The sequence below is a fragment of the Chrysemys picta genome, chromosome 6 (genome assembly GCF_011386835.1).
Source record: "Chrysemys picta bellii isolate R12L10 chromosome 6, ASM1138683v2, whole genome shotgun sequence".
Lineage (NCBI taxonomy): Eukaryota > Metazoa > Chordata > Testudines > Emydidae > Chrysemys > Chrysemys picta.
In genome coordinates this window covers 15,815,743-15,843,195 of record NC_088796.1, presented here as the reverse complement: position 1 = coordinate 15,843,195, position 27,453 = coordinate 15,815,743, and the positions used below count along the sequence as shown (strand labels likewise).

Sequence of the window (27,453 nt, the reverse complement as noted above, 5' to 3'; positions counted from 1 at the left end):
TCTCTCTAAAATTACCCAACAGGAAACAAGACAAATATTGTATTGTAAGTTACAGTTGCAATATGGATTTTTGGGGGGGGGAGGTCTTAATGTTCTGGGTAAAAACATATTTACGCAAAATAGCTGCTTTTGCCCCATCATGCTGCTTTCTCCGATAAGATTTCCATTTTCTAGTCAGATATGCTATAAAAATTGTATTATCCAATTTTGAGTTCAGTTTACCTCACAATTCATTTCTAATAAATCAAATGTTCCACAGTGTACAGTAGCAAAGAACAGAAGGAAATGATGCTTAAATCAGTGTATGATACAAGACGCTCTCAACTTTGCTTTCTTTGAATTTACATATTTTATGATCTTGAAAAGATACCAGGCACCTCCATCAAAGCCAGAAAGCATTTTTATTCTGCTTTAATATACACCTCTACCCCGATCTAATGGTGTCCTCAGGAGCCAAAAAATCTTACCGCGTTATAGGTGAAACCGCGTTCTATCGAACTTGCTTTGATCCACTGGAGTGTGCAGCCCCCCCCCCCTCCCAAGAGCACTGCTTTACTGCGTTATATCCGAATTCGTGTTATATCGGGGTAGAGGTGTACTGAAAAATGAGTAGTAATTCTTTACATGCACGTAGAACCCTTCATTATAAATGATCCCAATTCATTTAATAAATTATAACCTGAGCTCTGTTCACTTCTATGTAGGTACTTACATGGCCCTTATCAGTAGAGCTGGGCGAATAATTATTTATCAGTTCTCCGGCAGTTCCAAAAACCAAACAAAATAAATTTGGGTCTGCTTGAATTTGGAAACTCCAAAAGACTTTGGTGAATTGAAAAAGTGTTTTGGGTCGAAGGAAACATTTTGTTTCTAGATGTCTTTAAAAGGAGGAAGTAGGGGTGATGGTGCCACCTCCCTTAGAAGCATTAACCTAGTAGTTAGGGCATTCTCCTGGGATGTGGGGGAGAGACATTCAGTTCCCTCCTAATCCTGATATGGAGAAGTGATTTGAACTTGGGTGCCCCACATTGCAGAAGAGTGCCCTAACTACTTGGCTGCATAGTCATTCTCACTCTCTATCTTTGTCCCAACCTCCAATGACTAATTATTTATATGAAGTGGAACCACTTCAACAGGAGAGATTGAGAAAGTCCCACTCCAGACTATCCAATAGCCCCAGGAGTAAGGGAACTTTTCTGCTGTATGTGAGATCCAAGTTTAAATCCCTTCTTCAGATCAGATAGAGGGGGCAATTGAACCTGACTCCTATTTCATATCTTAGGTGAGTGCTCTGAGCGACACTTTACAAGGCATGCACTACCACTGTTTCATCCTCCAGCCATTTTGTGAATGGCATCTCAATCCTGAAAACAAGATTTTGGCTGAAACTATTCAGCAATTTCATGTCAAATTTGCAACGTTTTGGTTTACTATTCACCAAAAAAAATAAAAATTGCCCAGTTCTACTTATCGGTATAGTATCTGGGCACTCAAGTGTTCATTTTCTCAATGGGACTAGTCCTGCAAGTAAGGCTAGTAGGATACAGGAATGTCGGACATCACTGAAATGCAGCCACTTGTGAGATGGAAAACAGCAATCAACTCCCACCCAGCATACTGTACATTAGTGGAGAGCGGGGAAATTTTTACCAGGTGACTAGGAAAAGGTCCTGCTCTTCTGAAGCGTGCCATGGCATCTTGAATGTCAAAAAGAGAAAGCAGGAAAATAGTAACTAGTGCTTAACATTTTTCTCAGTCCTGCTGATGTACTAGATAAAAGGACAAGCATGTTGCTGGTAGTGTGTGCTGCTACACAAGAGAGTCATATTCAGTGTCCAGGTCCACACTCTCACTCCTGGAGTTGAATGGGCAGCACTTTCCATCACTTTGTGACAAGTTACAACGTGTGTTGCTCTGCTGCAAACTTCCTGGCTACTTATGCAGCATCATGGATGCATCTCCGGCGGGAAGGTCTGTTCACTGCTTTGAAGGAAGATCACTGCAAAACACAGTGGAGGAGAAAATGGGAGGAATTATTGGAAAAGAAATACTGGGTGGATAACAAAATTCAGTGCTGACTTCTGATGACAGAAAAGAGAATGGGGCAAAATCTGGCCAGTGTAGGGGAAGTGGCATAACTGTCCCCAAGGAAGCACAAAAACATACTGGAAAAGAAGCAGCAAAATTTTTTGTAGGGACTGCGTACAGGATCATACATTCAATACCCCACCCCCATAACTCCCAACTCTGGAATGTTCCTCTCTGGTGCCTGCCAGAGCAGGTCTAGACAAACCAGGATAGGGAACATATTTCTGCCCGTGCTCTTTTGATTGGCCACAGTGCTATGCCTAGCACCTGCCAGGATTTAAGTTTATGTTGATAACATTTCAATTACTTGGTGTATCTTTATTCCCTCTCCCCTAATCATAAAAAGTGCTGGTTAGTCTGTCATCTCTCTAAATCCTGTATCCTACATCATTCAGAAATTCCATTTGGTCAGGCTCCAGTTACACACAATCATAGAGATGTGTTTGAAACTTTATATTTGATATTCCTAATTTCATACTGTATGTTGATTGGGGCAGGGATCACTCCATCTTTTATATTTGTCCAGCATGCTGTGCTCAAGAAATAAGTTTTTCCCTCTTGGGATGAAACTGGAGCACATTTTTCCTGTATCCTTAGATCCTATATAAACTCTCTCTCTTCAGACCTTTTATTGTGTTAAGTGTTGCAAATGCAAGTAAATAAAGCAATGATCAAGATGAAAAAACACACTAACCTTTTATTTTTTCCACACAAACCTCATAGGCAAATTTGCAAGAGCGAAATGACCCTCCACAGCTTCTGTTAGACTACAAATATATGTTCCCAGTTTTGTTTCCGTTCAGCCCATCCTCCATAACCATGGACTCTATTCACATCCCTGCTTCTCTCAACTTGGAATTTCTCAATGAAGTCTGAAGAAAATGTCTTCGAACCGGTCCCCCTTCGCCAGAGAATTCAAGCAAAAAAAAAAGAAAGATCTTTTTAATGTGGACCAAACAAGATTATGGAAGAACCAATACACAGTAATCAGTTAGTGTTAAACTTTATACTATAGTAAGAAACTGATCTTGTACGTGATTTTTTTTGGTAACTTGCAGCTCAAAATAAGAATTCTTGAAATACAGAATTTTTTTACTGCTTGATTTCATGTTGAAATAGTGCAAAGCCCATAGCAGAGTCTCCAACAGATATGAACAGCAAACACTGGGCAAGTGGGAGATGGTTAATTTGGTCTTCATAAGGGGCTATGAAGAAACTCCAGATAAAAATCAAAGTCAAAACACGGTCTTCAGAAAAACGATGGCATTGATAAGGTGATTTGTACATATTAATGCATTTCTATGCAGAGATACAATTTCACATTTGTTCCTGTTGCTAGTCACTGTATCACAATAGTCAGTTCAGGAATGTAAGTTGCAAAATGTGCAAATAAGTGTTCATCACACAGGTTAAGGTGACAGACTGAAAACTATGTTTGTTTTCACCAAGGTGGATTTCATTTGTCAAGAATTCTGACTTCCTGAAAGTCACCATTGCTCTACAGGTTTTTAATACCTTACATAATTATGGAGGGCAGTAGCTGTTTCCATGGGCTGATATAGCCAGTACCAGAATCCATGTAACAAAACTATACCTACACCCATGGACGTCCCTAGGGGGGTTTCGGGCCCGGGACATAGGCGCCGAGTTTCTAATCTGTCAAGAGGTGCTCCCCTGGCTCTGCCCCCACTCCACCCCTTCCCCCAAGGTACCGCCTATTCCTGCCCCGCCTCTTCCCCACCCAGTTTCGCTCCTCTCCCCTCCCCCCCAGCACTTCCTGACGCTGTGAAATAACTGATCCACGGTAGGCGCTGAGAAGCAGGTGCTGGGGGGAAGGGAAGGTTCTGGTAGGGGGGCTGCCAGTGGCCGCTGCTCACCTCATTACCCCCCCGCACGCTGCTCTCCTCGTTGCTGTCTGCCCGTGCGCCTGCCTCCTCATTCCCTTCCTGCCTGCCGCTCACCTCCCCATTTGCCCTCTGACCCTGCTTGCCCTCCTGCCTCACCTCCCTACCCGCCTCCTCACAATTTTATGGAAGCGTGGGGCAGGGGTGGTCGCCCCGATTAGCCATACCCAAGGGATAGCTCTGCCTATACCATTCTATAACTTATGGCATTTTTCATATGCAGGGATAACACATGTAAATCCAATCTAGTTAAATGAAGTTCCTGATCCTGCTCACACTGGGTGAAATCCTAGCCCTAATTAAGTCAGTGGAAAAACTCCAATTGACTTAGACAGGGTCAGAATTTTACCCATTGAATTCAATAGCAATACTTCTATTGATCAGTGGTGCAGCTTCAGGGCCTAAGCTAACAAAAGGAATACTAGCAATAATTTGTTTAATTCACAGTGTTTGAAAGCAAAAGAGAATGGGTAAGAAATGGAATGACTAAGTCCATGTCTATACTAGCACTTATGTCGGCAAAACTTTTGTCGCTGAGGGATGTGAAAAAAAGACCTCCCTGAGCGACATAAATTTTGCCGGCACAAGCACTCATGTGCACGGCGCTATGTTGGCAGGAGACTCTCACTGACCTGGTTTTATTCTATTGACAGGAGAGCTCTCTCCTGTTGGCATAACACAGATAAATAAGTGCTCTTACAGCGGCATAGCTGTATTGATATAGCTGTGTCGCTGTAAACTTGTAAGTGTAGACATGGCCCAACTCAAAAATCCTACAACTAGTATTTTGATAACCCAAAGCACTTTTTAACAGAACCCAGATGTCAACAATAATCTTAAATTCCTATCAGAATAATGAATTAAAACCTGTCAAATACAAGAAGTTATCACATAAAATCATCTGAATTGTAATCCAATAGGATTTTTTGAAATCCTTAATATAAAAAGTTCCCTCTTCCTCACTATTCAGGAATTAATTCAGGAATTAAAATGGGTCTGCTATTCCCAAAGCATTTATTGATCATTCTCAGTACTTGCCAGAATCTATTTAATTCCCAGTAGTGATAGGAAATGCTATCCTTGCCAGAAGAAAATGGCATCTAAAGGTAGACAGTGCCATATAACAGCAATGATTGTATTAATTTGTGATGGGGCATGTTTGCAAATTATGACCTTTGCAGTTTTAAGGTCACAACACTTTTGCAGTTCTAACTTTCCAGGCTGCAAAATGCAATGGGGATATTTGTCACTTGCAAAGGCCCAATCTTTTGCAAATCATGAACATGTAGGCCTGTTCACCTCCATAATGGTCCTGCCTAAGAAAATCTTGATTTCTTTGCATTTACTGCTATGGTTCTTACGGTGTCTCAGCAGTTCCATGATGACAAAGTGCTTTTTAGAAAAACCTATCTGCATTTTTCAGACTATTTTTAGTTGCTGTAAATAATCTCCAAATAGCAAATTTATGATTAGGTATCCAATTATCCCAGAACATGAGACTCTCTTAGACATACACTACACCCCAAACACGCCATACCATGGTCACCTTTTAGACAAGGAGTGTGTCTTGATTTAGACATTATGTATATAATCTATGTATATGCACATACTATAATAGTCCTGTATATGTATATTGCTATAAAAAGCAAATGTTAAAGAAATGAGTGCTAGTAAGAGTTATATTGGACTATGTCTACAGTAAAAGTACATGCGCTCAAACAAAAGACTCTGGTTTAGCATAGCTATTACCAGTGAAGGATATAATTAAGCCAATTCACAATGAAGGAGGAATCTTTTCCTAGAACCAGTGCCCATAATAGAGAATAGCAGAACATTTTATTGCCTGCACAATACCAGCACTACCTCCAAACTACACTCCTTGATCATTTGCATCTATTGTATGTATTCAGTAATGCCTTCATTTTCCTTCCATTTACAGTCTCACACTACATGTTGGCTGCAGCTCAGAAAACCCGCTTTCTTGCTCTTCTTAGTGTCAAATGCCTGTCTAAAGTAGTATTTTTTATTATAGCTACCTCTTCCTCTACAATATTTCTTCAAAGCATATGGTAAATTTTTCACTGCATTTTATTTTTCAATTAAATCCTATGTTTCTCCTGCTGTGAACCCATCTTCACACTAAAGAAAAATAATCTAAAGCAAAACTTAGTCCGGTGAGATGGTTACACAGATGCTATCCTCACAACTCATCTTATGCCGGCAGTTTCCTCTCAGGCTCTTCGGGTCTCTACCTCTCTCTAATGTTGTGAATTATTCACTGTACGATTCCAACAGGATTCACCAAACTTAATGCTTATTAATCAGACTAAATTAAAGACCGCTGCAGAATCCTCTTCCACAATGGTCTTGTTACTAATCACAGGTGTAAAATGTGGTTAATGTTCTTCAAAGGGATAATGGTATTTCACTGGGAGCTGTAAGGAACTTAATTTATATGTATTATAAAAAGAATCTCTTACAAACCATTAGTATTGAAATAGATAGGAACTGGGTATTTAATGTTTTGATGTGTAGTAATTAAACTTATCCACTAAGCTGCATTTGGAAAAGGATTCTGCAGAAAATATCTTTAATGTACATGATCTTTTCTGTTAGCAATTTTTAAAATATCTGGTTTAATTCAGTTGTATTATCATGCTCAAATAGGCCTTTTTCCCTCAAAAATCTGCAATGTCTTTACATTAAAAAAAAATACAAAAATGTTAAATGTAAAAGCACGGCTTTTGGAAAACTTTGCTTTTCAGATTTGTTTTTAATATTGATGACTAAGATGAGCACTTTCCCACTGTGTGCCTTTAGCTGTTACTAAGATAACTGTGACTTCTCAATGTTGCTCTGAAAAAAGTGTTAAACTGTGGGAAAATTTTAATGTCATATCATAAAGTCCATAGATTCAGAAGTTCTCTTATAAAGCATTACATTACACTGAGAAGGTTTGCAAAAATGTTTTTAATCTCATCGCATTTTTTCCCATGCATTGTATTTCTATGGGTATGATTGGGACTAGCCCCCAATCTCCAAGGAAATATATACTATATGTAATATAAAAATAATCAACACTGACTATAACCATAAACTTGACTTCATGCATGATTCTGTGCTCTGTAGTCCATGTTCAAGACACTTCCACAACATCCAGGACATAACTTCCAAAAGTTTCATTTTAGTTTGAAACTGGCTTCAGTTTCTTTTCAATTGTATTTTTGTAGCCGCTCCTGTTGATCTGTCACAGCTACTGTAAATTTACACTAAGAGCTTGGTGAAAGGAACATCCGCCATCAAAGCTCAAAACTGAATTGTGCAACCCTTGCCTGTGCAAAATAAATCCTCATTCAATTACATCATTGAATCCACTGGAACTAATCATAAGTGAGAATTTTTCACGTGAGCAAGGATAGCAAGATTGTATACCTAGATCCTGCAACCATACACATAAATAACTTTGTGAGTAGTCCCATTGTAGTCAATAGACCTGATTCTCCACTCTATTAGCTGTAAGACCAATAATAATAGTGGAGACTCAAACCCAATCTGACTGACCACATGAGTAAAATTACTCACATGTGTAAGTGTTCACAAGATTTCACCCTCAATTTGTACAGCCCAAGTGAATTGCAAAAGGTGTAAGTGTCATTAATGATAAAACACTTGTAATAATAGGTCATATTTCTTTCCCACTCAGCCTATTATCTGACTATGTACATTTATTCTCGTCAGATTAAAACTGTTGCGGACAGTGTTGCAGAATTAACATTTCCTAACTGCACTTAAATGTGCCAATATAATTAAAGTATATTGCATGAACCACCATAAACCTTCTCTTCCAACTTTATTGAATTACATATAGTACAACCATAACTGAAAATTATTTTCTTTCTGAAATTATAGAAGAGTAAATGTTAAAGTGAAACAATTTGGAAAATATTTTTCCCTTCAAAAGTATAGAATTTATTTTTTAAAAACTGCAAATGTCAGAAAATAGATCTTGAAACAAAACTGAAATTTAAACAATCAAACTCTGTCCAAAAATGTGCTACAGTCCAAGTCCTATTTTTTGTGTGTGAAGTTTCATTACCTTAACAAGCAGAAGGTGCAGCTGTTCTGAAGGAGTTTGAATGCTATTCAGGGGGTAAACCCTGACTGTAGATGAAATACTACTGCTGATAAAATATTTTTCCATTTTGAACAAATCTGTAAACTACACCTTTGTTTATAGGAAAATGCTTGTAATAGTTACTGTAATATTCAGCTGTGGATAAAAATTTGTGAAATAAATACTTTTGAATAAATTAAATTGTGACTTTTTGGACAAAACTGAAAATGTAATATTATTTTGCATTTCAACAATAGCTTCCATCTTAATCGCAAAGCACTTTACAAACATTAAAATGATCAATCCTGAAAGCTTTTACTTAGGATTATGGGCATCTAAGGGTCTGCTCCAAAGCCCAATGAAATTAATGGAAGTGACTTCAATAGGGTTTGAGTACTGTACGCTACTAACGAACATGTTAAGAACTGCCTGGTACTGAGCCTCACTACTTCCCTGTAAAGTATCATCATCATCTTTAACCGAGGGAGCAAATGAAGCACAGAGAGATTGAGACTTGCCCAAGAAACTCAAGTCAGTGCTGGGAATAGAATCCAGGCTCATGACTCTCAGCCCTGCACTTTAACCACAAAACTCAACCTTCTTATTCTCTTCAGAACATTGTTCCTATCAGAAATTTGGCTGGACAGGTAACATGAGCCATTTGTGTACTCAGTCATTTCTATCCTTTGTGGTGATAGGCCCAATTAGATAGCACAGATGTAGGTGTGAGCAGAATTTGGCCTAGTATAATTAAGAAGGAAGAAGTTACTCACCTTGTGCAGTCTGTCCTGCCTGCACATGCACCACTCCCCACCTGCCATGAGGCTAGCCAGCATGTGTGGGCATTTCTCCCTCAGTACCTTCTCTACTGTAGAGTCAACAAGTGGAACTCCGAAGTAGAGGGCAGGAGGGAGGGTTGTGGAGCACCCATAGGGACACACATCTCGAAGAACATCGTTACTACACAAGGTGAGTAACTACTTCTTCGAGTAGTAGTGTCCCTATTGGAGCTCCAATGTAGGTGACTCCTGAGCAGTACCCACTGCTGGAGGCTGGGACTTCGGAGTTGAGTCTGATACAAATGGTAGTACAGAGGCCCCGAATTGGGCGTCTGAAGCCAAATCACTCAGAATGGCATAGTATTCTGGGAAGGTATTTGCGGATGCCCATGTAGTTGCTCTGCATACCTCTGATATGGGGATACCCTTAGAGAAGACATTTGATGAGAAGACCAACTTTGTGGAATGCATGAGTACTGAAGATGGGGGTACTACCCTGCCATAATTGGTAGCAGAATTTAATACAGTCAGAGACCCACTTGAAGAGCCTCTGAGCTGAGATCACTGCATCTTTTGACCTTTACACAACTGAAAGGAAGAGCCTCAGAGATTTTCGGAAGGCTTTTGTCCTGAGTAGAAGGCCAAAGCTCTCCTCACATCAAGCGTATGGAGGATGGCCTCTCTGTTATCCGTATGAGGTTTTGGATAGGCTGTTGGGACTTGAATGAGTTGATTCATGTGAAATGCAGAAGTTTTCAGAGTGAACTTCGGGTGCAGTCTGAGCGTGACCTTCTCCGGGAAGAAGGCCGTAAAAGGGGGATGTACCTCAAAGCTGCTATCTCCCCTATCCTTCTGGCAGAAGTGATGGCAATGAGGAACACTGTCTTCCTGGAAAGGTGAGCTAACAAGCAAGTGGCCTAGTCAGGCCCTTTAACATTAGGTTGAGGTCCCACTGCAGAGTGGGGCCCGGGGTTGTGGGAAAAGGTTTGCTATACGTTTTAGAAACCTCCTCATAGCTGGGTGAGAGAAGATTGAGTAGCTTTCTACCTTCTGGCTACAATTGCTGTCAAGTTAACCTTCAGTGGGCTAATAGATAGACCCGATTTCTTTAGGGATAACAGATAGTCGAGGATCACCAGTAAGGTGGCTGAATTAGGGGTGATATCCTTGGGTTGGCACCATATCTGGAATCTTTCATTTTCTGTAGGTAGGTGTGACAAGTAGCACCCTTCGTACTGTGCAATAATACCTCATATACCACCTCCAAGCAGGATGCCTCTATGTGCTGGAACCATGAAGAAGCCACACTTTGCGATGCAGGACCCATGGATTGTAGTGAAGGGTGCAACCCTTGTTTTGTGACAGGAGGTAGAGACTGATTGGTAGGGTCACTGGTGAACACAAGGCCAGCTGAGTCAGGTAAGGGTACCATGTCTGAGTGGGCCAGGTGGGGGCAATGAGAATGGTATTTACTTTTTCCATTTTTATCTTTAACAAGACCTTGCTACGGAGATTCACAGACCTCTTGTTACCGGTCTTTAGTGACTGGCTTGTTTCCTTAGAATCACCTGCCTCAATGTATAAGTTTGCACAGATATCTCACTCCAGGACTCTGGAGGTTGAAGGGCTGACTCCATAAGCAGGACTTCTGGCATTAACTCTGTCCTTCCTCGACCTGGGTTTTAGCTGCTGGCACCAACCACACTTTTGTAGATTGTGCTTCTCCCTACGGCAGTGTCAAGGCTGGATCCCCACTTTGAACTTTAGGGTACAAATGTAGGGGCCTGCATGAAAACTTCTAAGCTTAACTACCAGCTTAGCTCTGGTTCTGCTGCCACCATTTCAATGGATTCCATTCCTGGGAAACCTTGAAAAACCTTCACCAATTCCCTGGTGAATACAGATTCAATCCCCTTGGATCTAAAACAAGGAGAAATTAACCATTCCCCTCCTTCCTCCCACCAACTCCTGGTGAATCAAGATCCAAACCCCTTGGATCTAAAACAAGGAGAAATTAACCATTCCCCTCCTTCCTCCCACCAACTCCTGGTGAATCAAGATCCAAACTCCTTGGATCTTGAACAAGGAAAAATCAATCAGGTTCTTAAAAAGAAGGTTTTTAATTAAAGAAAAAGGTAAAAATCATCTCTGTAAAATCAGTATGGAAATTAACCTTACAGGGTAATCAAACTTAAAGAGCTCAGAGGACTCCCCTCTAGTCTCAGGTTCAAAGTACAGCAAACAAAGATAAACACTCTAGTAAAAGGTACATTTACAAGTTGAGAAAACAAAGGAAAACTAAGACGCCTTGCCTGGCTATTTACTTACAAGTTGGAAATAGAAGAGACTTGCTTAGAAAGATGTGGAGAACCTGGATTGATGTCTGGTCCCTCTCAGTCCCGAGAACGAACACATTCTCAAACAAAGAACACAAACAACAGCCTTCCCCGCCCCCCCCCCCCCAAGATTTGAAAGTATCTTGTCCCCTTATTGGTCCTTTAGGTCAGATGCCAGCCAGGTTACCTGAGCTTCTTAACCCTTTACAGGGAAAAGGATTTTGGAGTCTCTGGCCAGGAGGGATTTTTATAGTACTGTACACAGGACAGCTATTACCCTTCCCTTTATAGTTATGACAGGCAGTGAATACACTGCTAGTGTCAGTCCGTTACTGGGATGGAATCTTTGCAGCTAAGACACTTTTTGAAGCCTGGGGAGCCAAGCATACCCTTGTGACTTGTCCAGTGTGGGGGCAGTAGCGAGACCTTATTGTTGTTTTCTTTTATTTTTTATTTTTTTCAGCATAGCCAACTAAAAACAAATGAGTACTAAAAGAAAGGGGCTTCAAATAAGAAAAAAATAGCACAACTATCAGGAGTTAACGTTCTGTGAATGGACCGCTCTCAGCTTGGTCTCTAGCCTAGGGTGGTTGAGAAGGAACTGAGGGAGAAATGCCTGCGCACGCTGGCTAGACTCGTGGCAGCCGAGGAGCTGCGTGTGTGCTGGCAGGATGGACTGCTATTGAAATTCTCTGATCGACAGCACAGGGGCGCGCGGACACCTATAGTGGAGCACCACTAGGGACACTACTTGAAGGAAAATACATTCCCAGTGGAATTGCTCTGTGTGCACGCATAAGAGCAAATTTAACAATACAGGCACTGGACAGACTAAATCAGGGGTTCTCAAACTGGGGGTTGGGATCCCTCAGGGGGTCGCAAGGTTATTACATGGGGAGTCACGAGCTGTCAGCCTCCCCCCCAAACCCCGCTTTGCCTCCAGCATCTATAATGGTGTTATAAATTAAAAACACTTTTTATATATTTGGGGGGGGGTCACACTCGGAGGCTTGCTATGTGAAAGAGGGCACCAGCACAAAAGTTTGAGAACCACTGGACTAGATGAAGTGAAAGGGGGAGGGACTAGATCAGAGGTTCCTAAACTATGATCTGTGGAGCTTTGCAGATGGTCTAACGAGAGTGCCTGATCAAATAGTGCTGTCACGTCTCCCTGGGTTGATCTGACAGAAAATATACCAATGAGAGAGGGAGATGAAATGATGAGCAAAGAAATGTCTTTTCCCCAAAAGGGACAAAACACATGTTGCTCTAAAGACAGCTGAAAAATGCATCAGTACTTTCCTGATATGACTCTTTTATATAACCAATTGATGTGGCTGCCATAGAGATCCTGAATGGGAGAGTGTCTGAGACAGTGTATAATAAATAATACTCTATTATTAGAACTTTGGGAACACCGGGCCACGACAACGGAAAGTGATTTCCAGTCTTGACTAGAACACATGGAAATACATACCTGCATATTTTGCAACAGTATTGTCACTCAGGAAGCCCCTGACAGTTTTCAAGAGCCATTCCGCTACTAACTTCGATCTCTGGAAAGCAGATCTTACTGTGTCCACTCTTGAAAATGTCTGTTAAACTGCAATAAGGATTAAACCCACCACACTCCTTACTGAAATTCTACAAATATTCCTCAGAAAAATAGGCAAACTAGCAGTCTTATTAGGCTTATGGATAACACAGAGGGCAGACACTGTAATCATCGACTTTGGACCTTTAAAGCAGGAACCCTTTGGGAGGGATATAGCCATTACAAGTGGCGCTGTTTACCTAATCTTTGTACCCTCCAGATTATTGTATTTGCTTTTCAAATAGCGAATGACTCAGTTTATCAGACAAAATCCTTCTTGAAAGGAGTGCAAGAAAAAGGAGCTCTTTCCCATTTGCACATGACAAGAATGGCACTCTGAACCATATTGGCAAAGTACTTGATCAGCTAAAATATTATTATTTTTAATTAAACTCTGAGGATCCCTTATTCTTAAAAATTATTCAGGCCATTTGAGGTACACCTCTACCTCAATATAACGCTGTCCTCGGGAGCCAAAAAATCTTACTGCATTATAGGTGAAACCGCGTTATATCGAACTTGCTTTGATCCACCGGAGTGCGCAGCCCCACCCCACCCCACCCCCGGAGCACTGCTTTACTGCGTTATATCCAAATTCGTGTTATATCGGGGTAGAGGTGTATAAGGAGTTAAATAAAATTCTCATTTGCCCCTGTGTTCAGAATCATTCCTGCTAAAACTGTCATCCTCTATACAAATTTGGAGCAATGATTTGCCACTGGGCCCAAGTCCTAGTTTGATGTAGCCTCCAAATTGCTACAGAAAGCCTAAAGAAACCTGCTTTACGCGGGGGCTCTTTTGCAAGAGTTGAGAGGAAAACACCCTGTCCAATCTGCAAACAGATGCTGCATAGTTGTCTTGGTAGCAATAGGCTATAATAGCAGCTGTTGCCCTACACTTCCCATTCATAGGCACTGGGACATGGCCAGTGTTCTATGAAGTCACAAGCCATGATCTCTCTCTTGTCCAAGACCTAAAACCCATGAGCCATGGAATCACAGTGGTGGTTCTTCATGTAGGACCTTTTACACTAAAGGAGAATATGGATAGGATCTGGCTCAAAGAAAGTAAATACTTTTTTTTCTCTTCTGTAGTGATGTAAGATGTACCCAACTACAGTGTGTATGAATTTAGGACCAGATTTTCAAAGGTGCCTAAAGATGTAGATATGTGCCTACATTCCATTGAAATGAACGGAAGTTAGGCCACTAATTTGCTTAAGTGTTCTTAAAAATCCCAGTAGGTGCCTATCTGCACCTTCAAAGGCCAAAGACGCAATGTCATTTTTTAGCATGTTCCACATTCATTTCCTATGCACACTGCCCAGCTCGGATTATTGTTCCTCATCAAGATAGATCATGAATCTGAATTTTAAATCCAAGCTCTCCCAGAATTTGGGGCTTTGTCCAGAATAGAGACTAAGGTCAGCTGCTAAATTAGGCTACTGATCTGAATTTACCCAGAAGTTCAGAAATACATGGAGCTGAGGTGTAGGTTCACGCCCAGCTCTAGTTCCTGGAAAAAGCAATCTGCATGCATGCTGCATGGGGATTATATGGTTACTAAAACATCCACAGTTAGGGTAGGTAGTATAAACATTTGGAAGGAAAATAAACCTTGTTTCAGGGCATAAACCAATCTCATAGCATTACAAAGAAAACTTCCCCTATGAGCACATTTCATACTTGTCCTTTGGGGAGAAGCTCTATGCAAAAAAGCCCTGTCTTGTGAGGGTCTCCAAAGCTTTCCCACCATTGTGTACCTGTTAAAAGTCCCACTGTATTGGCAACATAAAGAGCCCCACCCTAACTGAGCCACCAGTTGCCCCCATCATTTAAAGCACCAAAGCATCTGAGCCTGCTCACACCAGGTCTTATCAGGACACTTGAAGTTTGTGGATCCCCAGACAAGCTTGCTCTCTCCCAGCAGGTCAGATAACTACTCCCATTGGTTGTGCTTCTCTTCACAGCCTTACAGTCCAGCTTTTCCACACACACACCCCAGCTTATGTTCCCACCAAGTCCAATCACTAGCTCATGTCTGTACCTCAGCCTTTAGTGGTCTGTATATCAGATTTCTCCCTGCTCTGACCCCAGATATGCCAGCTCTCGTGAACTGATTGCGAGACTCTTGATTTCTCAGAGAAATTAAGCCTCTCTCATGATCACACAATAGAAATCTCAAATGTCAAGATTTTTTTTCAGCCACCACACAAATGTGTTTCCAGTCAAACAGGAGTTACCCCCTACCCTCAAACAAAGCAATGAGGTTTCTCCACCAGCAGTTAATTCTAAAGTACTTTGAAAGACTATGTGAATTCAGTTACATACCAGACAAACAAAGCTATTAAACTAACAAGAGACCTCATAGCTACATCCCATCAGGGCAGAGAAACTTCATAGAGGTGGGGAGGCCAACCCTCAAATAAGCAATTGAATCAACTGGGGGGGAAAACCCTGACATTTGAGCGTTCTAAAAGTGAGGCTTAATTTTATTTAGAAAAACCTGTCAGCCACCCCAGGTGCGGCCAGCGCTCCAGCTGTCATCCCCAGGTGGCTGCTAGCCTGGGAAGTGGGAGATGGAACCCCACTGCACCCCTCAAGGCCTGGGGAGGGTGAGGAACCCTAAGGAGCAGAGATGAGGCTGGGGGCTGAAGTGAGGAGAGTGAGGGGGCTATATTGATGGCGGGTTCTGAGCAGGTGGAGTGAGCGCTGGGAGGGTGAACTGAGGGCAGTGGAGGTCGATGGAGTATGGGGGCTGAACTGATGGGGGTGGTGAGTATGGGGGCTGGGGACTGAACTAAGAGGGGGGCTGAGCTGAGGGGGGTTGGGTGGGGACAGATCTGACGCAGGGACTGGGAGACAGGATTAATCGCTAGGCAGGAGATGGACAGTTATGGGAGTGAGAGTTTCTGCAGCGGGGCAAAAAAATCACCTTATCCAGTACATGTGGGAGAGTGGGCAACACTGTTACATGCACACACGCTGGGGATAGGCAGGGGGAGTTCAAAAATCAAGAGACTGATCTAAAAAACACAATATAATCTTTTTTTTTAATGTCATGATTTTGAGGCCAATCTCATGATTTTTGATCTCCTGAAGTTGGCAATATTGTGCCTACTTCATTCACTCCTCATCCTCACCTCATGCTCCAGCCCTTATGTTTAACAGGCAGCAACAGGACCATTAAATGTTGGAATTACATAAGCCGCTGTATCCCTCTTCCCTCAGATCATGCCATATCCTGGGACTGGGGGTACATCTTGTCCCTGTGGCACCTGCTACCATCACTAGTAATCATGGCTGTAGGTCTGAAGCCACCTGGAGCCTGAGTGCTTGCCACCACCTATAATCACACCTGCTGGTGCCCTCTATTGCTTCCAGCCTTTGACTACCTTTGATAATCAGGACCCAGATACCCTCAGGGGAGAACAGGGGGTCTGAACCCCAAATAATAAGCAATTGAATCAACTGGCTATATACAAGGATATTGTGTATAAATATATTTGAAGCAAGGTCTTTTATGAAAGCTTGTAATGTTCTGAACTTGATGGTCATGAGGCGATATTGTAGACAGGCTATGGTTATAAATGTATGGATGTATATATATATAGAACATTGTAATTGTAACTAGTCTGCAACTACAGCATCACCTCCCAATAAGCGGTCAAGTAATCAGGCAAGGAGGGTCAACTCCCAGGCTAGTTGTTTACACACAACTAACTAAGGATCTAGCATTGCACTACCTAGGGAAAGACAATGGTGGACCATAGAAACTGAAAAGAAACCCCCCTGGATCCTATCACAGCATGTGATGTACCTCACCCCACTGTACTAAATGCCCAAATATCAACTATGTGGGTGAAACCAAACAATCATTATGCTCTCCAATGAACGCTCAGAAAAATAAGACAAAAACAGCATATCACTGTAGACAAACACTTTTCACAAAATGATCATTCCGTATATGACCTCTCAGTCCTTATTCTCAAAGGAAATCTGCACAAAACCTGCACAACACCTTCAAAAGACAAGCTGAGCAGCTTAAATTTATAACTTTGCTAAACACTAAAAATCATGGTCTTAATAAAGACATTAGATTTATGGCTTTTTACAACAATCTCTAACCAAGGGCGCCAGACCTCCCGAGGTCCCGCCCTCGGCCAAGCTGGAAGCTGGAGCGGGGTTGGGAAGCCTGTCCTCACCCCTGCCTACCCCCCCCCCCCAGGCTCTCCGCCTGGCCGAGGGCAGGTGGAGGGTCCGTGACTCCATGGCTCCTTACAGCTGCCCGCATGGCTCTTACCGTGGCCAGACTGCAGCTGGCCGGAGCCAGGTTGGGAAGAGCCATGCGGGCAGCTGTAGAGTCACGGATCCTCCACCTGCCCTCAGCCAGGCGGAGAGCCCGAGGGGCAGGGACACAGGCCGGGGGCTGCTCTCAGCCCTCCACACACACCCTGGGCAGGTGAAGGGTCCGCTGCAGCTTCCCCCCCACAACTGCCCGGGCTCCCTGGCTGGGTTCCACGCTCGCCTGGCCAGGGGGTGGGACCTCAGGGGGAAGAGGAAGGGAAAGGGGTGGGGTCCATCCACGTGAAAAGTGGATGTTCATAGCAATACCCCTGTAAAGGATAATGACGGAGGCTTTTATGGAAAAAGGTAGAATACTTCCGGAAACCCCAGTGGGAAAGAACAAGAGACCCTGGGAGCCCTACAAACAACTCCTAGTGCCCAAAAAGCACAGGGCAGCATTACTAGTGTTAGCCCATGACTGTCCATTGTCCATTTGCTGGACACCTAGGAGTAAAAAGGACACTTTTACTGGCCTGGTGTAAACCTGCACAAAAAGGACTATTGAAAGTCCTGTGACTTGTGCCAAAAGCAGAAAAAGACTATACATAGTCTCCGCAAAGCCCCATTGCAACCAATGCCTGTAACTGGAGAAGCATTCCACTTGCCATAGACATTACTGGTCCACTTCCTAAGCCATCCAAAAATGGTAAAAAAAAAAAAAAAAAAAAGTACATTGTAGTTTGCTACCAGCTACACAGAGGCAGTAGACCTGGCTAATACAGAGGCAGAAACAGTGGCAACTGCACTCCTTTCAATATTTAGTAGGGTCAAATTTCATGTTCCACTTATTCTCTGAGTTATGAAAAAGGTGTGGGTTAAAACTACTAAAGTCTGTCCTAGATCACCCAGAAATAAAATGGATTAGTTGAAAGATTTAATGGGACACTTAAATCCATGCTGACAATGTATGTAGACAAGAAGGCAAGGGACTGGGACATGCTACTGCCTTACCTATTGTTGTTTGCTTACAGAGAAGTATTCCAGGAATCAATAGGATTCTCGCCATTTGACCTCCTGTATGAAAGGAAGATCAGAGGCCACCTAGACCTGGTCAGAGATTCATGGGAAGGTAACTTTGACTCAGAAGGGGAACCAGCAACTGAATTTGTATCAATTCAGGGCAGAACTGAAATCCATCATGGAGATGGTACAGCATCATCTTGATAAGAGATGAGCTGCACAAAAAGTATAGTATGACAAAAAGGCATGTGAAAGAGCCTTTGATATAGGTAATTTCATTCTGGTATTAGCCCCTGTAAAAATGCATAAAATGCAGAACTCATGGAAAGGCCCCTTTGAGATGACACAGAGACTAAATGAAGTCACTTTCCAGGTACAGAAAGCCTATAGCCAGTGCTTTCTCCAGACTGTATATATTAACAGATTGAAAGCTTACAATAACAGCAGCTATAGTATGCATGCTATGCAGATGAGGACCACAAAGTATCACCTCTCCTGGACTCCGCACTTGAAACACTGCAGTGGTACAGCTGCTCCCCTGTAGTGCTTCACTCTAGACACTACCTACTTCGGCAGTAGGGTTTCTCCTGTCAGTGTAGGTAATCCACCTCCCTGAGAGGCAGCGTATAGGTCGACAGAAGAATTCTTCTATCCACCGAGCGCTGTCTACTCCAAGAGTTAGGTTGGCATAGCTACCTCTCTCTCGGGTGTGGATTTTTCCACACTGCTGAGGGACATAGCTATGCTGGTGTAATATCCTAGTGTAGATCTGACTTCAGACCGCCCCTGGGCTTCCCCAGTTGTTCTAGTCTCAAAGAAGAACCATACAGTATGGTTTTATGTGGATTACAGAAAATTTAGGCCTGGTCTACACCAGGACATTAGGTTGGTATAACTACATTGCGCAGCAGCGTGAAAAATCCATAGCCGAGTGACACAGTTAAACCAATCTAACTCTGGTGTAGACAGCACTAGGTCAATAGGAGAATTTTCCCATCAACCTAGCTACTGACTCTCAGGGAGGTGCACTAGGTCAGTGTAGGAGGGAGTGTCTTCACTGAAGCACTACAGCAGGGAAGCTGCAGCATTTTAAGCGTACACAAGCCCTGAATGTGGTTACAGTCCCAGATGCTTGCCCTATGCCTCATGTGGATAATATGTTAGATAAATATAGCAGAACTAAACATTTAACTACTTTAGATTTAACCAAGGGACAACTGGCAAATTCTCTTGGAAAGAGAGGCACATAAAAAGTCTCCATTCATTACTAATTTTGGACTATTTGAGTTTAAGGTACTATCCTCTGGATGAATTAAAGCAGGAGCCACATTCCAGAGGGTGGTTAATCAGGTACTATATGGATTCCAGGACACTGCTCTCAGCTACATAGACAATATTGGTATATTGAGCAATTCCTAGGAGGAAGACAAAACATATGTGGGGAAGATATTGAAAAGCCTCAGGGAGGGAGGCAGGCCGCATAGTCAAGGTGTCAAATATACAGTAGAGGCAGCAAAGATCCCTTACCTGCATCATTAGATGGGCAGAGGCCAAGTCTACCCATATCTCCTGAAAGCAGAAAGCTATTGTGAATTGCCTTGTCCTCAAAACTAGGAAACAGATTCAATCTTTTATAGGTCTGGTTAACTATTATCGAAAAGCTGTAGGAGGTTTCAGTGACATTGTTGCTCCTATCATGAGCCTTTGCCAGAAAACAAAACCAGAAAAAGGGGTTTGGTCAGACTCCTGTCAAAAGGGTTTTGATATAGTTAAACAAATTTTATCAAAGACACTCATTTTGGCCAGTCCAGATTTTAAGAAAATGTTTAAAATGTGCATTAATGCATTCAACAAAGGTCTCACAGCTATACTAATGCAGACTGGGGAGGACAACAAGAAACACCCCATTGCATTGCTGAGCAAAAAAACTGTCTCCCACTGAACCCCCATAATAGACAAGGAGTGTTATGGGCTGTGAAATAACTCAGTTCTGGTCTATGCTAGAAAATTAGATTGGCATAACTATCACTCCCGGGTGTGAAAAATCCACAGCCCTGAGTGGCATAGTGAAGCCGATTGAAGTTCCCACCTAGACATGATTAGATTGACCAAAGAATTCGTCCATTGACCTAGCCACAGCCACTCAGGGAGGTGGATTACCTACGCCAACAGCGTAGGTAGTATCTGCACTGAAGCGCTGCAGCAGCACAGCTGTAGTGCTGCCGTAGCATTTCAGGTGTAGACAAGCCCTCAGAACCTACCTGTTCACTAGGCGGTTCAGGGTATTAACAGACCACACACTACTGGTATAGCTACATAGAACGAAAGGAACTCCAGATTGCTATGCTGGAGCATAGCTTTGCAGTGTGATATGGAGATTAAACATATTGATGGGCTGGAGATAGCCGACACTCTGTCCAGAAAAGAGGGGACAGAGGTGAAGCTTACGTGATGGCCAGTGGCCAAAACTCCAGCATCAAACTCACAAGGGGGTGTATGAATATCAGGGTCAAGACATACCAAGAGGAGAACAGAGGGTCTGAACTCCAAAGAATAAGCAATTGAATTAACTGGTTCCATAGAATATTAGGGTTGGAAGGGACCTCAGGAGGTCATCTAATCCAACCCCCTGCTCAAAACAGGACCAACACCCACTAAATCATCCCATCCAGGACTTTGTCAAGCCTGACCTTAAAAACCTCTAAGGATGGAGATTCCACCACCTCCCTAGCTAACCCATTCCAGTGCTTCACCACCCTCCTACTGAAATAGTGTTTCCTAATATCCAACCTAGACCTCCACAACTGCAACTTGAGACCATTGCTCCTTGTTCGGTCATCTGCAACCACTGAGAACAGCCGAGCTCTATCCTCTTTGGAACCCCGCTTCAGGTATTTGAAGGCTGTTATCAAATCTCCCCTCACTCTTCTCTTCTGTAGACTAAATAACCCCAGTTCCCTCAGCCTCTCCTCATAAGTCTTGTGCCCCAGCTCCCTAATAATTTTTGTTGCTCTCTGCTGGACTCTCTCCAATTTGTCCACATCCCTTCTGTAGTGTGGGGACCAAAACTGGATGCAATACTCCAGGTGTGGCCTCACCAGTGCAGAGTAGAGGGGAATAATCACTTCCCTCGATCTGCTGGCAATGCTTCTACTAATACAGCCTAATATGCTATTGACCTTCTTGGCAACAAGGGCACACTACTGACTCATATCCAGCTTCTTGTCCACTGTAATCTCCAGGTCATTTTCTGCAGAACTGCTGCTTAGCCAGTTGGTCCCCAGCCTGTAGCGGTGCATGGGATTCTTCCTTCCTAAGTGCAGGACTCTGCACTTGTCCTTGTTGAACCTCATCAGATTTCTTTTGGCCCAATCCTCCAATTTGTCTAGGTCATTCTGGACCCTATCCCTACCCTCCAGCGTATCTACTTCTCCCCGCCCCCAGTTTAGTGTCATCTGCGAATTTGCTGAGGATACAATTAATCCCATCATCCAGATCATTAATAAAGATGGTGAACAAAACCGGCCCCAGGACTGACCCCCGTGGGGCACTCCGCTTGATGCTGGCTGTCAACTAGACATACAGCCGTTGATCACTACCCATTGAGCCCGACAATCTAGCCAGCTTTCTATCCACCTTATAGTCCATTCATCCAATCCATTCTTTTTTAACTTGCTGGCAAGAATACTGTGCGAGACCGTAGCAAAAGCTTTGCTAAAGTCAAGATATATCACATCCACCTTTTTCCCCATATCCACAGTGCCAGTTATCTCATTATAGAAGGCAATCAGGTTGGTCAGGCATGACTTGCCCTTGGTGAATCCATATTGACTGTTCCTGATCACCTTCCTCTCCTCCAAGTGCTTCAAAATGGCTCTGCAATCACATCAGCCAACTCCCTCAGCACCCTTGGATACCTTAGATACATATAATGGAAATATATGAAGTAAGGTCTTTTATGAAAGCTTGTAATGTTCTAAACTTGATGATCATTAGGAGATATGTACATACAGGCTGGTTATGAATGTATGCATGTATATATGTGTAGAACACTGTAAATGTAACTAGGATGCAATTACAGCATCACTTCACAACAGAAGGGTGAAGTAAACAGGCAGAGAGGGTCACCTTTCAGGCTAGTTGTTTACATAAAACTAACTGTAAGCACCTAGCATTGTACAACTTAGGGAAAGACAATGGTGGGCCATTAGTTAATGGAAAGAGGGAAAATGAAAAGAAAACCCAAGTCTTGGAAAATTAAGGGCTGGTCTAAACTAGGAATTTATATCGGTATAGCTACCTCTCTCAGGGGTGTGAAAAATCTATACCCCAGAGAGATTTAGCTATACTGCCCTATCTCCCAATGTAGACCGCACTAGGTCCATGGAAGAATTCTTTCATCAACCTAGCTACCACCTTGCAGGGAGGTGAATTAACTATGCTGACAGGAGAACCCCTCCCATCAGCATATGTAGCATCACACTGTAGCATTTTAAGTGGAGACATACCCTAAAGAAGGAGAGTGTTGCTGCCGCTCTGCATAACCATGAATTACCATAGTCTAAGACCCTGTCCACACTACAGGTTACTTCAGTATAACTTACGTTGCTCAGGGACATAAATAATCCACACCGCTCAGCAACATAAATTATACCGACCTAAGTGCTGGTATAGACAGCGCTATGTCAGGGGGAGAACTTCTCCCCCTGTCATAGCTACCATCTCTTGCAGAGGCAGGAGTTATTAAACTGATGGTTGGCTTAGAGCATCTCCACCACAAGTGTTACAGTGGCACAGCCATAAGTGCTGCATTGTAGATGTAGCCTGAGAGAGGGGGAAAAAAGCCCTGCAAACCCTGTAGGCTGTTTAAAGGGAAGGGGTTTGAAGTGAAGGTTATCTGGAAGAGCTACAAGGAACAACATCTAAGCAGGCTGCTGTTGTATGTGGAACACTGGATCCCCTCTAGGACAGAGGGCATGCTGGAAAACTGTTCAGAGGCAACAGATAACTTGTTTTAGAAAAGGGAACTTGGCTAATATTAAAGTGCAAAGTCTGAGATTGCATCTTTATTTATCTTCTGTGTAACCTGTGTGTGTCTGTTTTTCTTTACTATTTCATCTTTGAATTTATGATTTTTCTATTAAATAAACTTTGTGTTTACTTTTATCCCAGACAGGGTTGTGCAAACTGTGTGTGTCAAAGTGAACTGATAATTGAGGGCAGGTTTCACTCCTTTTTGGAGGTGACGAACTAGAGGGGAAAAGTCTGACTGGTAGTTAAAAATTCAGGGAGGTGAATTTGGGGGGACTTGGGACCAGAAGGGCTAGTGGGGTCATGCTGCAAGGAGTAACTAGGTGGATGGAAGCCAGGGTTGAGATCTTCATGCTTGTAGGCTGGCTACTGGTGTCAAGCGCTCTGAGCCATAGCAGTACAGCATTTAGGCACCCAAAGTTATAAGACAGGCAGTGACAGAATCCCTTACTGGTCTGGGGGATCCCCAAAATGTCACACTACTGATGCAGAGCCTTGAGCCACACACAAACTTTTAATCCACTCCCTATCTCAGCAACAAAATTGTATAGAATGGAGAATCCGGAAATTACTGCCCATCCTATTATAACTCTCTCAAAAGGGATGCAGTTTAAATTGTTTGTAAATAGCCTCATCATTTGCACCTTTCACCCAATCATCTCAAAGCATTTTACAGACCTCTATATGCCACAGAGTGGGTACAGTAGACTCAGTTACAAACACCTTGGGAATGGAGGTTGTTCATAACTATGAACAAAACGTTATTGTTCTTTCAAAAGTTTAGGACTGAACCTTGACTTAACACAGCTTTGAAACTTTACTATGCAGAAGAAAAACGCTTATTTTAACCATCTTAATTTAAATGTAACAAGCACAGAAACAGTTTCTTTACTTTGTCAAATCTTTTTTTTATTTTCCCTTTTTTTTAGTAGTTTGTTTAATGTCATACGGTACTTGCTTATTTATGTATTTAGTTGTCTCTGTTGTTGCCTGATTGTGTACTTCCAGTTCCAATTGAAGTGTGTGGTTGACTGGTCAATTCATCCACCTCTGGTGTTTGTAACTCTGAGCTTCTACTGTAAGTATCATAAGTCCCATTTTACAGATAGAGAAACTGAGACACAGATCTTGTGATGTGATCAAGATCACAGAGCCAGAAACAGAACCCAAGAACTGCTGATTCCCGATCCCTTACTTTATCCTCTAAGCACAGATTCATTACAGAGGTGTCCTCAAATATTATTGTAATGTGTATTAGAAATCAGCTGTATAAATCTTGATCCTGCAAAAGACACCAATGAGGTTCTGAGCAGGGGCCACCCATGTGGCTCCAGCTTCAGAATCAGGACATATGTTGTTGTTCTGGTCTCAGCTGCCTTTCTCAGCACAAATCTCATCATGTAGTTCTGCAGAACTCAGATTGCGCAGTGGGCTAATCATCACAGACCAGGGCTTAGTGAGCTCCACACTTTTTCTTTCCTGCCATCTTCATGCAAGATGTTCCCACCAGTCATTCTCCCAGTCACATTAGAACTAGGATTAGATTTTTATCAGTAAATGTTGGTGAATGTCAATTTCACTGTATGAGCACAAAACAATTAAAATATTTCCATCTATGATCATCTAAATTTACAGATAGACAAAGTAAAAAATGCTGCTTGAGAACTCAATTTGATTTAAGGATATTTACTTTGCATATTCTGATATGTGATGCTGACAATTTGTGTTTTAACAGATATAAAGCTTTAATTTTTTAAAAATTTAGTCTACTGTAATTAAATAATGATTCCCCCCCATAACTTCCTGCAACTGTGAAAATTTAAATTGTGTAAATAAGGTGGTTGGAGAAATTCTTAAAACCGGTAATGTTGATCTATTGAGAAAATTTAAAGCAATCAAAATAAAGAACGCTTAACAATAAATAAAACACTGATATTATCCATCAAAATTATGAAAAAATAATTCTGACAAGCCTAATTATCTCTCACACCACAGAAATCTTCTAACACGGACTTCTACACAATAAAAACTTTATTTTAAAACCACCACAATATGATGTCATACATATGTGTATTCTAAAACATTTACCTGTCTATTTCTAGCTCTGAAGAACAAAAGCCTCTTCCCAAGGGGGTGGTGTGCTGAGTAATAGGAGCAACGGGGAACGAAATCACAAGTTTTCATGGAGTTTCTCCCAAATTGTTCTGTTGGGGTCAGGGGAACCCCCGATGAAAAAGGCAGTGGGATCGATTGACAAACTCGCAGACCCCAGGAGATCAGCGGGCCTGACCAGCTCCGTTTCCCCAGCGCTCCCAGGACGCCTGCAGCTGGTCTCCTCCCTAGGGAGTGGGGGGGCTGCCATTACAGGAGCATCCCCAATGTGCAAGGGATTGTGTGTGTGTACAAGGGATTGTGTGCGCGCACGCGGGAGGTGTGTGGTGTGTGTGTGTGTGGGGGGGGGGGGGGAATACTAGGATTGGGTTGGGTTTGAGGGCCGCCCAGGCAGGGGACTGGACTGTGTATGTTGCACCCAAAGGAAAGGGGGGAAGGAGAAGGAGGGGTGTTAAGGGGCAGGAAGAGAAGTCACTGGGCAGGCGGCAGTGAGCACAGGGGCCCTGGGCCCGGGGCTCCATAACACGAGGCAGCAGCAATGAGGGACAGGAAGAGTCTAGAGCTGCCCCAGGGGCGGGGCGCGGCGCGGCGCTCCCCCTGGGCTCTGCTTCGGCCCAGGCCGGGCTCTGGCCGCCTGCTAAGGACGCAGCGTCCATCTCTCCCGCCGGACTGCCCGGGACCACACCGGTGACGACACAAACAGCCCCTGACTCCAATTCCCTACTTTGGGTGTACTGAGCATGCGCACCCGCACTGAGCATGCCCAGTAACGTTCGCTGTTGCCACTGCCCTCTCTCTGTTCTTACTTCTGCTTACGATTTGCTGCCTCCTCTTTGGAGGGGTTTAAAAGGATTAAGGGGGGGGGGGCACAGCGCAGCGGGGGGCTGTCAGGGTCTGAGCAGGGGGCAGAAATTTACTGGCCTGGGGGGGAATCAAGCTGCTGTAGGTAGCGGCAGAAGAGGGGCTGAAGGGGAAAAAGCGGGGGTAGGAGTCGGGGTTAAGCGGGGGGGCGTTGCCAGACCCCGTGCGGGGACAAAACCCCCCAGTTAGGGAGGGGGAACAGTGACCCCATGGGATGAGCCACCCACTGTGCTCGCTAATCTGGGGGGGGAGGGGCGGGCAGAGGCTGTTTTCCTTCTGCTCACAGGATACTGCATGTCAGCCCCGGAGCAGAGGGTGGGTTCCTGGGACTGGGGTCTTAAAGGCACAAGCCTCCAATTCCTAGCCTGTCAAAGCTCCTCTCTATCGTATACAAGTGCTGCGGGGCTACGTTACTGCTACAGCCAGGAGACTGAATGCGGTGAAATATTGTACTCCCTCCCTCCAACTCTGCATCTCACATTTTGAATACGTAAAATAGTCTTTTATCAGTTTCTATGTCTATGTGAAATCACTGCTGCTCCTTTCTCTTATACAACGTGCTGAGTTGCTAACTCCCTCCCAGAGCCCACATGTCTGCACCCCCTCCTGTACGCCAATCCCCTGCCCCAGCTCAGAGTCTGCACCCCTCACTCAAACTCCCCATCGCCTGCAACCCTCCTGCACCCCAACTCCATCCCAGAGCCTGCATCCCAAAAAGGGCTGGATTAACCTTTTGTGGGCCCCCATGGGGGAAATGGGGACATGGGGCAGAGTCCTCAGAGTGAGGGGCTGGCCAGAGGCAATGGGAGATGGGTCATGGCATGGCAGGGAGGGCCCCGCTCCACCCAGCCCAGTATAAGGGCACTGTTTACAAACCAGGAGCTGCCATACCCATACTGTCCAGCCCGGCCCTGCACTGCCATCGTGCTTCTTCCCCTTGGGGGTGGGCCCATGCTGCACCATGCTACTCCTCTGCCCAGCACCCCTCTGACTCCCTACGCCCAGTGCCACACCACCCAGAGACCCCCACAAACCCCCATGCCCAGTGCCCTCCCAGACCACTCCCCCACCCACTCAGAACCCCCCCCCACAGATCCTCTCACTGCCCAGTGCACCCCTAGCTGAAGACACCCCACAGCCCTCCCACAACTGCACAGTGCCTTGCACCATCACAGACCCCTCACTGCCCAGTGCCCCCCACCACCCCAACTGCACAGTGCCCCACAGACCCCCCCACACTTCCCAGCGCCCTGACACACACATCTCCCCCACTGCACAGCCCCCCAACACACACAATCTCCCCACCCCCCACTGCCCAGCACCCCCCC

General features: G+C 43.8%; 1 protein-coding gene, 1 long non-coding RNA gene and 1 other non-coding gene across 4 annotated transcripts in view; 1 reads left to right on the top strand and 2 right to left on the bottom strand.

Annotated features, from left to right (window-relative positions):
• Positions 1–3,023, top strand: part of MYO5B (myosin VB) — a 377,457-nt gene extending 374,434 nt beyond the window's left edge. For both annotated transcript variants that reach the window (XM_065598729.1, XM_065598728.1), the window contains one exon: positions 2,812–3,023. In XM_065598729.1, the coding sequence (XP_065454801.1) occupies positions 2,812–2,964 (153 nt within the window). In that variant the 3' untranslated portion in view covers positions 2,965–3,023. The remainder of the gene's footprint in view (positions 1–2,811) is intronic.
• On the bottom strand, positions 9–26,014 carry LOC135984198 (uncharacterized). The gene is made up of 3 exons (XR_010602092.1): positions 25,241–26,014; positions 2,783–2,989; positions 9–1,999 (listed from the first exon to the last, which is right to left on the bottom strand). It is a non-coding gene; the product is annotated as an uncharacterized LOC135984198 (long non-coding RNA).
• Positions 24,516–24,601, bottom strand: LOC112059274 (small Cajal body-specific RNA 18). Its single transcript, XR_002888536.1, has one exon. It is a non-coding gene; the product is annotated as a small Cajal body-specific RNA 18 (non-coding RNA).
• Positions 26,015–27,453: the final 1,439 nt, after the last annotated feature.